At 38.6% G+C, this 13,587-nt stretch overlaps 1 protein-coding gene across 6 annotated transcripts in view; it reads right to left on the reverse strand.

Annotated features, from left to right (window-relative positions):
* The window catches only part of daam2 (dishevelled associated activator of morphogenesis 2), a 311,361-nt gene that overhangs the window by 47,356 nt on the left and 250,418 nt on the right, over positions 1–13,587 (reverse strand). For all 6 annotated transcript variants that reach the window (XM_051646195.1, XM_051646199.1, XM_051646198.1 and 3 more), the window contains 6 exons: positions 10,930–11,263; positions 6,788–6,898; positions 6,567–6,670; positions 6,409–6,475; positions 5,853–5,970; positions 4,193–4,331 (listed from right to left, as the gene is read on the reverse strand). In XM_051646195.1, the coding sequence (XP_051502155.1) occupies positions 4,193–4,331; positions 5,853–5,970; positions 6,409–6,475; positions 6,567–6,670; positions 6,788–6,898; positions 10,930–11,263 (873 nt within the window). The remainder of the gene's footprint in view (positions 1–4,192; positions 4,332–5,852; positions 5,971–6,408; positions 6,476–6,566; positions 6,671–6,787; positions 6,899–10,929; positions 11,264–13,587) is intronic.

The following is a 13,587-nucleotide window of genomic DNA, read 5'->3' on the forward strand; positions in this document are numbered from 1 at the left end:
CCATTCACCAGGATTTCTCAACTCTGTTTCTCTCTGCTCCAGTCGTCGCCATCTCACACCCTGGAATATACATTATAACTACTCTCTCCATGCTGCAGCTGCCGCCATCAGAGGTCTCCACCTTCATCTTCCAACTTGTCTCTGGACTGTTCCGTTGTTTGTGCTACTTCATTTTTTCATATAACTGAACTTTTCTCTCACTGAACTCTGTTATATTTTTATTCCTGCGTCTGGGTGCTATTTGTATCTCGACACAAACACACACAATGTACATTATTCCAAACTTTTGGCTGCCAGTGTAGCTAATGAATATCCTGGAAATTATCACATTTAATTTTTAGACAAAATACTTAATTGTCATTTCCAATTTAGTTTAAGGTGTTTATATAAAAAAAAAAAATTTCAACAACTGTCCAGTAAGTGAAAGGCTAGTATTTGGGGTAAAAAGCCCCTATAAAACACATTGTTTTTCTTTAGTGGGGGGAGTAGGTTTATTACGAAGAATGTTCAAAGTGGGCTCACCAATCACCGTGGATATTCATTTGTTTATAGAATACTAGAGTTCTACTGAAATATCAAATGAGATCGAAAATAAACAAGAAATTACATACCCTTTTCTGAAGTGGTTATTTTTATTATCTTAATTTTGTTACTCAAAACATCTTGCGGTCTCAAAAGTATTTGCATATGTTGACAAATTGTGCCCTATAACTATTGCCCTGGGATCTACACTACTGTATATCAATATTAACCCCTTGAGGACCAGGTATGGGGTAAAAGGCCCCCTCACCGCTATAGCGGCACAACATGACACAGTGGATGGTAAGTCCTTAGGGAAGCATAACCTGATCATCAGGTTCCTGAGAGGTGCCAGGAGGCTGAATCCCTCCAGACCATGCCTCGTTCCCTCATGGGACCTCTCTGTAGTTTTTCGGGGTCTACAGAGAGCCCCCTTTGAGCCTTTGCAGTCAGCTGAGCTTAAGACACTCTCCTTGAAGACTGCCCTCCTGACTGCGCTCACTTCCATCAAGAGGGTAGGAGACCTGCAAGCGTTCTCTGACAGCGAAACGTGCCTGGAGTTCGGTCCGGGCTACTCTCACGTGATCTTGAGACCCCGACCGGGCTATTTGCCCAAGGTTCCCACGACCCCTTTTAGGGATCAGGAGGTGAACGAGCAAGCACTGCCCGAGGAGGAGGCAGACCCAGCCCTGTCGTTGCTGTGTCCGGTGCGCGCTTTACACATCTATTTGGATCGCACTCAGAGCTTTAGGATCTCTGAGCAGCTCTTTGTCTGCTTTGGTGCATAGTGGAAAGGAAGCGCTGTCTCCAAGCAGAGGATCGCCCACTGGCTCATTGACGCCATAGCTATGGCATATCACGCCCAGGACGTGTCACCCCCGGTAGGGCTATGAGCCCATTCTACCAGGGGTGTAGCAGCCTCCTGGGCCCTGGCCAGGGGTGCCTCTCTAACAGACATTCGCAGAGCAGCGGTCTGGGCAACACCTAACATCTTTGCGAGGTTCTACAACCTCCTCTGAGCTGAAGACATGCGCCATTAACTCCCAGTAGTGTTCACAAACTATGTTCCCTGGTTGACTTCCTCCGAGCCCTGTGGCAGTCGAGTTTTCGGAGAGACATGCTGCTGGCCCAGTACACGTGCTAACTAAACGCCCTGTTCTGGGGTAGGTGCTCCGCATTTGGCGGTTCCCTGTAGGTAACCCCATGCGATGTATATCTTCCGCTAATTTGTTTCCCTGTTGGCAAACTGCGTCTTCCTTGGGCAGAGGCCCCTCTGCCACAGTCTCCATGTTTGTAGTAACTCCTCCCCTGTTGGGTAGGACCTACCATGTGACTTCCCCACATGACATACTTCCGACATAGCTCGGCAAGACCATGTGACGTATTTTCCACTTAAATATCCCCCCTCTCTCTGGGAGAGGTGTGGTCTCCGTGGTGTCCTCCCCTTGGGAGGGACACCCCCCAACTAGACCTGGTCGGCCCAGTCGGATATTCCCCCTTTTTTTTAGGGAGTGGAAAAAAAGAAGGGGAAAAGTGGCCACGACTGGGCTAGCCTGTCTCTATCTTTTGGGTAGTCAACTTGTCCCCAAAAGGCCGTTCGACACTCATAACTATGTTGGGGGAGGTTACGTGTCGGCCTGGTGCGCTGGCTACAAGGCTCACAGTTGTCTGTCCGTCACACACCGCCAGTTCACGTAACACAGTTCAGCCAGTTGCGGCGTTTTGTATAGGGACCCCTAGTGTCACAACATCGAGTGAGTGACAGATAGGGAACGTCATGGTTACTTGTGTAACCTCCGTTCCCTGATGGAGGGAACGAGACATTGTGTCCCTCCTGCCACAATGCTGAACTACCCGCTGAAATGGCCGGGACCTTGTCTCGGCTCCTCAGCATAAAACCTGAATGAGTGGTTGCATACCAGCTCCTTTTATACCCGTATGTCCGGGGGAGTGGCATGCAAATACCACTTGCCAATTTTCATTGGCCCTTTATCAAAGACCAGAGGTGTCTCGGGCTCCCAAGAGTGACCCCTAGTGTCACTACATCGACACAACGTCTCGTTCCCTCCATCAGGGAATGGAGGTTACACAAATAACCATGACATTTCCCCAGAGTGATGTTTGCCATGAATAACACCATCCAAGGTTTCTCTGTACTTAATCTTTCCAACACCCGATTAAACCTTTAAATACTAAACACATTAATCACAGCTCTTGGCACACTGCTGCAGATAAAGATAGAGAGCATGGATGTGCGTGAATGTTAATGATTTTGACTGCATGCAGATGGAAGCAATGACAATGGTGGCAGTAAGTTAAAGTAATCTGGATAACAAACAGATTTGAGGACCATTGCTGAGACACCAAACAATAGAGTAAAGAATCACCTGTGGAATCACAAATTCAATACCACTTACAGTAATCGGGTAGTTGATACCAGATACTGAAAATACTATGCTATTTTAAATACCATTTTGCTGTTTTTGATAGGCTATAATTATTATGTATGCAATTTTTATTAACTTATATGGAACTTTTGACTAGTAGAAATTAATTTGTCACACTGTAGGTTGATTTAAAATGAACTAGTGAAGGCAAAAAGATCATTAAATTTGGTGAAAAACTTTCTATTGAGGTGGTTCTTTTCCGGTATTATCTGGTACACAAATCTTACAGGATAAATCCTTCACGAATCGGACTGATCCAGTTACTGACTTACTGATTTAACTATCCAGTTACAGCCGTTCTCGAACAGCTCAGTGGAAGAAATTTCAGTTTGACCCTCACAAAAAGTTATCATATGACTTCAGAAGACTTAAAATATAGCACACGAGTTGTATAGACTATTTATAGACTATTTTTATGGTGCTTTTTTGTCTTTTTAGAGCTTAACAGACATGGTCTGTCAAATAAGATGGAAAAGCTATATGAGAAGATTCTATATAAAAAAGAAAGCTATATAAAAATTTCTCCTTTTGTGTTCAAAAGAAAAAACGAACAGCATACGGGTTTGAAAAGACATGAGGGTGTGTAAATAATAACAAAATTTTCATTTTTAGGTGCATTGGACATGGATGTTTTATGCGTAAATTACACAATTAATGACAGTAATAGCAGTGTTGATTACTATGGCGTCTCAAAGTTTCCTTTAGTATTTGAAATGCAGTAAAAAAAAATTGGTCAAAGAGTCAGAACACAAGTCAGAGGGTTCATTCAGTTTGAGCCAAGTTCTTTGATCTCAGCTTCCACTCTGGCCACAGTTTTGTGATTCTAATCCAGTTATTCTTTCCGAGTTCAACCACTCTTCCTTAATTTAAAGGAAGTAACAAGAAGCTTCAGCAAACACAACATGAGGCATCTGCTAGCATGTTATCAGTAGTAGATCACAGTAGTGTGTCACGATGTAACATCACTTTGAGGATAATTGAGCCTGCACCATTTGAGTATCCCTCCACCCACCAGTGAGTTCAGAAAAATTACTTTGAACTATAAAAGATCTAAAGAGGAGCTAACACCACATCAAGGCCTCCTGGCTTCAGATATACCACAACAGCTAATTAACTCAAACTTATGACTAACTTCTAATGTGTCCTATTGTCAGATTTGCAGAGAGAAAAAAAGATGTGTTCTGTGGATGATGAGAAAGACCATGTGTTTTGAATTGAGCACTTACATTCTAACAATGTTCTTAACGTTGAAATTGTCCAGAGGTGAAACATCTGGGTCTTCTCCCTTGTCATCCTGCAGAACAATTTGCTGAAGGATGCGGTCTAGAAGTTGCCATTGCTGTAAGCTACCTGTCCCATGTTTATCTGTAGACACATTTTACAAGCTTCAAAAACAACCTTGGTATGTAATTATGATATCATAGTTTGACTACCAGTAAAAGGTTTGGACACACTTGACTGAATTTACGTTCTTCATTAAACACTTAACCTAAAGGTTTATGCTTAAATGTTTGGAATTTGTTTAGTAGACAAATATAAATAGTGCCTACGTAAAAGTTTCTTTAAATGTATTTTTTTATAATTTTTTTAATGGAGTTGGACCGGATAGAGAAGGAAAAACAGCCAGCATACATGGGAACTCCTCCAAACTGTTTAAAAACCATCCCAGGTGGATATGTCATGAAGTTGGTTAGGAGAATGCCCAAAGTGTGCAGATCTGTATTCTAGGCAATAGTAGCAACTTTGAAGAACAAAGTACTTTAAAACATAAGATTTTTATCTTTTTTTTTTTGGTCCCTACATAACTCCCATTCTTCCTTTTGAGTTATTTCATAGTTTAGATGAATAATTATTTTTTCTAAAGAATGTGTCTAAACTTTTGACTAGTGCCATTCTGTACTGCATTTTACTGTAGTTGCTGAGGGAACATAATGGCTCAGCATAAACACCTGCTCAAATAGAAAAATAAATTATGAGGAATTAATTTGGTAAGCCTAGTTATTATTTTTTTTTTGACCAATTCTGTTGAAAATGAAACTAAACGGAAAAAAAAACAAACAAAAAAAACATAGCAAAGCAAAGCAAACCAAAACCAAAACCAAAACAAAGCAAAGCAAAGCAAAGCAAAGCAAAGCAAAGCAAAACAAAACAAAGCAAAGTAAAACAAAGCAAAGCTAAAAAAAAACAAAAAAAAACAAAAAAAACATCTACTGTAGGCTTTGTTCCAAAACCTAGTGGGATGCCTTCCTAGATACAATTTTAAGGCATCACAGGCATGCTCCTGACATGAAGATTGTTCCAAACCGTAGGCAACAAAATTAAACTGCCTTATAAGATAACCCATTCTGGCCAAATTCTAAGGTATTAATCACAAATATGGCAATTCTAGAATGCATTGTGATGAGGGAAAATTTAATCCAGGACGAAATGTAAAGAAATGTCAATTATACATTCAATACTGCAAAGTGCCAATAATAAATAGTATAATTATAAGATTTCATCCAATATTTGTGTTTGCCATGTATTTTTTTGTGCTTATTGGTGTCTTGCATTGTTAGCAACATTTTCTAATATTTAAATGGGAAATCACTGTGAGCTCTCATGCGGTTATCATGTCGAGTGCTATTTGTTGGGTGCGCAGAGTTGCTTACGAAGTACTCCAAATTAGTCACTGTTGAGGTTCCATTTTCTTATTAGGCAGCTGCCTATGTAGACAGCAGACAGCAAGGCAGCTCACTCAGTTTGGAACAGAGGAAAGTTCGAAGGCTGATAATAGTGGAATTCTTAGACAACTACTATTATTTAACAAATGTTTGTTAAATGTACATTTTCAGCTTGCTGTGTATTGGGTGAGATATTTTGAGTGGGTTATGTTGGAGTTCTCACATGGCATTTGGAGGCAATGTTGTAGGATAGATAGCAGGTTGGGGTAAGCATCTGTTTGGCTTAATTTCTTCTTGATCAGCTCAAACATCTGACCGGCACTCTTGGTATCCACATGTGTCTGAAGAGAAAACCATTGATTTCCCCAAATTAACACATAAATGACATCAGGAGCCTTGCAAACACACCTAAAGGGTTTGTTCACCCAAAAATTAAAATTCTGCTATCACTTACTCACCCACATGTTGTTCCAAACCTGTATGACATTCTTCCCTCCGTGGTACATGAGAAAAATGTTCAAGAATAGTTGACGATTGTCCCATGCAATCTTCCTCTACAAAGTGAGGCTGTCAGTCCCTAACATTCTGGCTAACATCTTCTTTTGTGCTCCACAGAAAAAAAGAAAGTCATACAGATTTGAAACAACAGCAGGGTGAGTAAATGATTTGGGTGAACCTTCACTATAATATTAGAATGGTGTTCTGTTTATAACAAGCAATCAGTGAATTTAAGTACAGTTTAAGGCAGAAGGCGTATCCAGATGGTTAACAGGTCTCACCATTTCAAAGCGTTTGGCCAGTTCGGACTCATCCTCATTCCGCACCATCTCAAAGAAGTCCAGATGTCTGAAAAACACACATGTGAGTTTACATAATCAGGAATGGGATGAAACATATATAAATTGAGCCCCATTTTCACACGTTCAAGTGTTCTCACCTGTCAAGCGTGGCATTATCATGAGCTCTCAGCTTGTCGATGACCGGCTGAATTCCCAACATTAAAAACTCATACCTAAGATGAAGACGGAACTCCAGACTGTCCTGTGAGAGTGAACAGAGGGAATTATTCCATTAATAACCATAACGTTTTGTAAAACTCTGATTCACGTTTTACCGCATGCAGAGAAAGTTGACAAGAGGTTCTGGTTTTCAGCTGACCTCTCCAACCCCAGCATTCAGCATAGCATTAATGAAAGACATGATGGCCGTCTTCAGATTGACTTCGTCTCTGTAGTGTCCTGTGCTCCTGTCCAACTCGTTGAGAAGAGACTGCAAAGCAGAGTCACGATGTTTACATTTCCAAAACATTTATGCATTTCACACTTTGATCAAAAGTAACCTACAGTGCATTCAAGGCACACATTTGATCAGTTTGTGTGTCCTATGGAAATCGAACCCATGTCCTTTAGTTTTGCTAGCATCATGCCATACCAGTAGAATAACAAGAACCTTAAGAAAATATATTAAGAAATCATCCCAATCACCATGTGATATTTGGCACTTTCAGTTAATAGGGTACAATATGTGGCTTGAATCTCTTAAAAAATGCATTCAGTTTTTCTTATTTTTATCGGAATATGTAACATTAATCAAAAAATGATAGGAATATTAAGAACTCGGGAGGTCAAGCAAACCATTATATGTAATATTTTATATTTCATTTATCTTACATTTATTTTATATGAATCACAATTTCAAGATTTATAGAGAATTAGGACTTACATTTTTGTCTGTTTCTCTCCCAAAGATATGATTAAAGCACTCGAATCATATGGATTATGTCCTTTTTGTAGCTGAATGTTTTGGACCCTACTGGCTCACATTATACATTTTTTAAAATATATTTGTCTGAGTTCCACAAAAGAAAAAAAGTCATACGAGTTTGGGATGGCATGGGAGTAAATGGGGAAAATGATAAGAGAATTAAAATTTTTGTGTGAACTAATCCTTTAAAACCCTGATTTGTGTAATTTTGTTATTTTAAGTAAATAAACATAAAACATAAACATATTAATGAAAAACTTTGTTTTAATAAAACAAAAGTCCACCACAGTGGGTAATTAGGTTGCATATTTAGCCTAAACTTGTTTGGTACCAAATATAAACGTCTATTTTCATATATATATATATATATATATATATATATATATATATATATATATATATATATGAAATAAACTATGTATATATATATATATATATATATATATATATATATATATATATATATATATATATATACATAGTTTATTTCATATATATATATATATATATATATATATACATATAAACTAAAAATACAGATAAAACAGTTAAGCTTTGCAAACACAATCAACACAAACATTTGTGTACAAATTGGGAAAATTTAATGTGATTATTTCCTGCCATGCTGTAGAAAGGGTCCAAATGATGTTACTGTCCAATTGTCTCAATTAGAGTGTTTTATTTTATTTATAGGTCGGTTATCATGCAACATGTTTGCTTGCAAATTTTGGGATACTCATATGCGGAGTGTGTTGCACATATTGTATTTATACATATCAATAGGAAATTCTGATTGCTGCTACAGGATAATCCTGCTCATAACTGCTGATCTAGGATCAGTTTCCCAACCTTAAATCCAAACCTTTGGCTGCAGCCAATTTAATCTTGCATCGCTGCATGCATGAAAATGTCTTAATTTTTGTTTTAATGATTTTACATTTTTTAAAAGAAATATTTAATAAAAGTATTTATTCAATTATGGAAGCATTAAAAACAAGTTCATCCAAGTACACTACTGGTCAAAAGTTTTGAAACACTTACTCATTCTTTTTTCACATTTTAGAATAATAGTAAAGTCATCAAAACTATGGAATAACATCAGTGGAACTATGGGAATTATGTTGTGACTAAACAAAATCAAAAAATAAATCAAAACTGTGTTATATTTTAGCATCTTCAAAGTAGTCACCCTTTGCCTAGAATTTGCAGACATGTACTCTTGACATTTTTTCAACCAGCTTCTTGAGGTATCACCCTGGGATGCTTTTTAAACAGTATTGAAGGAGTTCCCATCTATGTTGGGCACTTATTGGCTGCTTTTCTTTATTATTTGGTCCATGTCATCAAAGTAATTTGGTTTCTTAATAAAATATTGATAATATATATACAGTGGTGTGAAAAAGTGTTTGCCCCCTTCCTGATTTCTTATTTTTTTGCATGTTTGTCACACTTAAATGTTTCAGATCATCAAACAAGTTTAAATATTAGTCAAAGATAACACAAGTAAACACAAAATGCAGTTTTTAAATGAAGGTTGTTATTATTAAGGGAAAACAAAATCCAAACCTACATGGCCCTGTGTGAAAAAGTGTTTGCCCCACCTGTTAAAACATAACTTAACTGTGGTTTATCACACTTGAGTTCAATTTCTCTAGCCACACCCAGGCTTGATTACTGCCACACCTGTTCTCAATCAAGAAATCACTTAAATAGGACCTGCCTGACAAAGTGAAGTAGACCAAAAGATCTTCAAAAGCTAGACATCATGCCGAGATCCAAAGAAATTCAGGAACAAATGAGAAAGAAAGTAATTGAGATCTATCAGTCTGGAAAAGGTTATAAAGCCATTTCTAAAGCTTTGGGACTCCAGAGAACCACAGTGAGAGCCATTATCCACAAATGGCAAAACATGGAACAGTGGTGAACCTTCCCAGGAGTGGCCGGCTGACCAAAATTACCCCAAGTGCGCAGCGACGACTCATCCAAGAGGTCACAAAAGACCCCATAACAACATCCAAAGAACTGCAGGCCTCACTTGCCTCGGTTAAGGTCAGTGTTCATGACTCCACCATAAGAAAGAGACTGGGCAAACATGGCCTGCATGGCAGAGTTCCAAGACGAAAACCACTGCTGAGCAAAAAGAACATTAAGGCTCGTCTCATTTTTGCCAGAAAACATCTTGATGATCCCCAAGACTTTTGGGAAAATACTCTGTGGACTGACGAGACAAGTTGAACTTTTTGGAAGGTGTGTGTCCCATTACATCTGGCGTAAAAGTAACACCGCATTTCAGAAAAAGAACATCATACCAACAGTAAAATATGGTGGTGGTAGTGTGATGGTCTGGGGCTGTTTTGCTGCTTCAGGACCTAGAAGACTTGCTGTGATAAATGGAATCATAAATTCTGCTGTCTACCAAAAAATCCTGAAGGAGAATGTCCGGCCATCTGTTCGTGACCTCAAGCTGAAGCGAACTTGGGTTCTGCAGCAGGACAATGATCCAAAACACACCAGCAAGTCCACCTCTGAATGGCTGAAGAAAAACAAAATGAAGACTTTGGAGTGGCCTAGTCAAAGTCCTGACCTGAATCCTATTGAGATGCTGTGGCATGACCTTAAAAAGGCAGTTCATGCTCGAAAACCCTCCAATATGGCTGAATTACAACAATTCTGCAAAGATGAGTGGGCCAAAATTCCTCCACAGCGCTGTAAAAGACTCATTGCAAGTTATCGCAAACGCTTGATTGCAGTTGTTGCTGCTAAGGGTGGCCCAACCAGTTATTAGGTTTAGGGGGCAATCACTTTTTCACACAGGGCCATGTAGGTTTGGATTTTGTTTCCCTTAATAATAACAACCTTCATTTAAAAACTGCATTTTGTGTTATCTTTGACTAATATTTAAACTTGTTTGATGATCTGAAACATTTAAGTGTGACAAACATGCAAAAAAATAAGAAATCAGGAAGGGGGCAAACACTTTTTCACACCATTGTATATATAATATATATAAAATAAATGAAAATGCCTCAAGTCAAGTCATTCTGTTATTTCTTATTCCACTGTGGTTTTATACGGTATAACCCATATAACTTCCAGTTTCTTAAATGTTTTTATTTTTTAGTGTTGTTATAATTTTATGTGCCTTACTGTGAACTCAGTCTGTAATGATACATATTCTCACAGATAATTGTCTGTTTGTTCCATTGATATAAGTTTGCACATTCTATATTCATTCACCTTCATTGTTTGGCAACTGCAAACATTCTACAGTCAGAATAATGAACTGTATTACTTGGCAGAAAAATTTAAATTAAGATAATTCATTGTAACAATTCATTGTAACAAACAATTTTTTGAACAATTTTGTCATATTACTGTTGCATCCGTTTCATAAAGGCAGAACATGAATCACACTATCTATCACACAAAGAACATGATCCACTATCTATCACTCATTTTCTGGATTTTATGCTCCAATTGTATTTTATGCATTTTCTATCCTTCTGTTACAAACCTTTCAGGAAAAGCAGCATTACCTGGAAGCGTGTGCGTTCAGCAGCGTACTTCTGGTAGTGAGCCATCGCCTGTAGCACTTTCTTATGGCCATCTGGCACCAGGCAAACTGCACCCAGGATCTCCAGCACGGCCACCTTGGTCTTGATGTTGTCCTGACGAAGGCTCTGGGAGATCGTGTTGATGCTTTGTGGGTGGGCCAGCACGTGGGCACGGCCCTGGGAGTTGTTCATCAAGGCTTTGATGCAGCCGATGATGGAAGTGTGGATGCGGCTCTCTGAGGTCTCATAGTCCATGCTTTTCAAGAAGTTCAAAAGACACGTCAAGCCGTCCAGCTCTATGAAGCGTGTCACAAACCTGAAAGGAGGACCACAAAGAGCTAGTAACGTTTATTTGCGACAATTGTCACACATGTGTTAGTTTGACAGCCTAAAATACTAAATTCCATTTAGATTCATGGTGCAATCTCTGACAATATAATTTCTGACAATATATGACTGACCCCCAAAAGATTATATCATTAAAAGAAAAAAAATGATAGTTCTGGTCCTGGATGATGCAAAGTGCTCCCGACAGGGTGAAATTCACTATGCAGTAACATCTTGTCCAGGGTGAGATTTATTACATATTTGAATGTGAATGTCATAATCGAAATTTTAAAGTAGAAATTCAGATAGTGTAATTTAAATGAAATGCACCATCGGAATTTCTTAAACAGCAGGCTAAAACCACAGAAAATAATTGTTTTAACCAAATCAATGAGTTTATAATTTACAAGCATATTTTAAATCATCATAACAAACAAGTAGGCCTATACAAGTCAAGAAATGTTTTTTCTCCCAATTTGGAATGCCCAATTCCCAATGTGCTTTTTTTTTTTTTTTTAAGTCCTCATGGTTGCATAGTGATTTGCCTCAGGCTGGGTGGTGGAGGACGAATCCCAGTTGCCTCCGCATCTGAGACTGTCAACCCATGCATCTTATCGTGTGGCTTGTTGAGTGTGTTGCCATGGAGACATAGCATGTGTGGAGGCTTCACGCCATCCACTGCGGCAGCCACGCTCAACTCACCATGTGCCCCACTAAGAATAAACCACATTATAGCGACCATGAGGAGTTTACCCCATGTGACTACCCTCCCTAGCAACCGGGCCAATTGGTTGCTTAGGAGACCTGGCTGGAGTCACTCAGCATGCCCTGGGATTTGAACTAGAGAGCTAGTGAACTCCAGGGTTGGTAGCCAGCGTATTGTACCACTGAGCTACCCAGGCCCCCCAAGTCAAGAAATGTTTCAAAGCAGCTTTACAGAAAATCATGATGTAATGTCTTTGTTTTAGGCCCCCAGTGAGAAAGCCACTGGCTTATTCCATAAGATGTTTAGTTAGTGGAGAATATAACCTTGGAAGAAACCAGGCTCAGCCGGGGGAGCAAGTTCCCCTCTGGCTAATCAGCATGAACATAATGTTAATATTCAATAAATATAATGAGGTCTTTTCAATAAATATACCCTTAATCTTTTATAATATCTCTGAAATTAATTAAAATATTTCACAAACTGTATATAACAGGCTATCTAAAATGAAAAAGCACCTTATGCAGGCAGATTTCCATAAAGATCACTTGCATAGTTCAAGCTAATACAGTGCTGAATCATTATATTGCTTTAATGATGAAAACTGGGGTAAAACAAAAGAGAACACACACTGCTCTTGGCTCTAGCTATAATAAGTCGTCTGAAACATTTAAACAAAGTAAGACCTAAAGAGAAATGTTCAGATCATTTTAATTATTCAAAACAATCACTTTTTACTTCCAATATTTTTTCTTACATCATTATTGCCGTAAATGGGCAAAAATTTACTGGATTGCCCTGTGACAGTGTCACTCGCTGATCCAGATTCAGATGAAAAACATAAATTTTCAGGTATGTAGGAGATCGCAAGTACCGAGTGCCGTTTGGGCGGATTGGACTCCTCTGTTGGGCTTATGTTTGACACCACTGAAGTGGTGGGGATATTTGCCAGCTGTGAGAAACACACAATACTGTGCTCTGGAGGCCATTCACCAGCAAGCCCAGAAACACAACTATACTCTGGAAATAGGCCTCCAAAAACGCAACTCAGAATTTGCTCAGTAAAAAAAAAAAAAAAAAATAATAATAATGAAAATTTGTGTCAATAATATTTTTATTATATAAGAATTGTTTTATAAAAGCAATAAGGCACTCTATGCTGTAATACATCATGAATACTGTGCTCAACAATGCCTTTTAGCATGACTATAATATACTGTAATACAGAAAAGCCTCTTGTAACTCATAGCTTACATTAAGTGTTGGTTGAATTTAAATTATCTTAACGAGTTCTGTTTTACAGATTACAGTACTTGGTACAGTAATAGCCAAAAGTGGTCTTTAAAATATTGCTTGCCAAAACTTTCTGGTCTGCAGTAGTCTTGGAAGAGACAATAAGCGCTGTTGGCTTCAATAAAGACTCAGCTGCATAAATAAATAACACATAAAACTGTTTGTTTGGCAAGTCAACCATGAATCTCACCCCACCTTCATCACGCTGAGCTAAACACAGTACTCATTAACCAGACTAACTAAGATCAATCAAGCAATTGACCCCTCTTCAGGGGTGGTGATCAAGTGACCTAAAGTTTAAACTTACAGAGGGTCTA

Source organism: Myxocyprinus asiaticus, chromosome 20 (genome assembly GCF_019703515.2).
Source record: "Myxocyprinus asiaticus isolate MX2 ecotype Aquarium Trade chromosome 20, UBuf_Myxa_2, whole genome shotgun sequence".
Taxonomy (NCBI): domain Eukaryota; kingdom Metazoa; phylum Chordata; class Actinopteri; order Cypriniformes; family Catostomidae; genus Myxocyprinus; species Myxocyprinus asiaticus.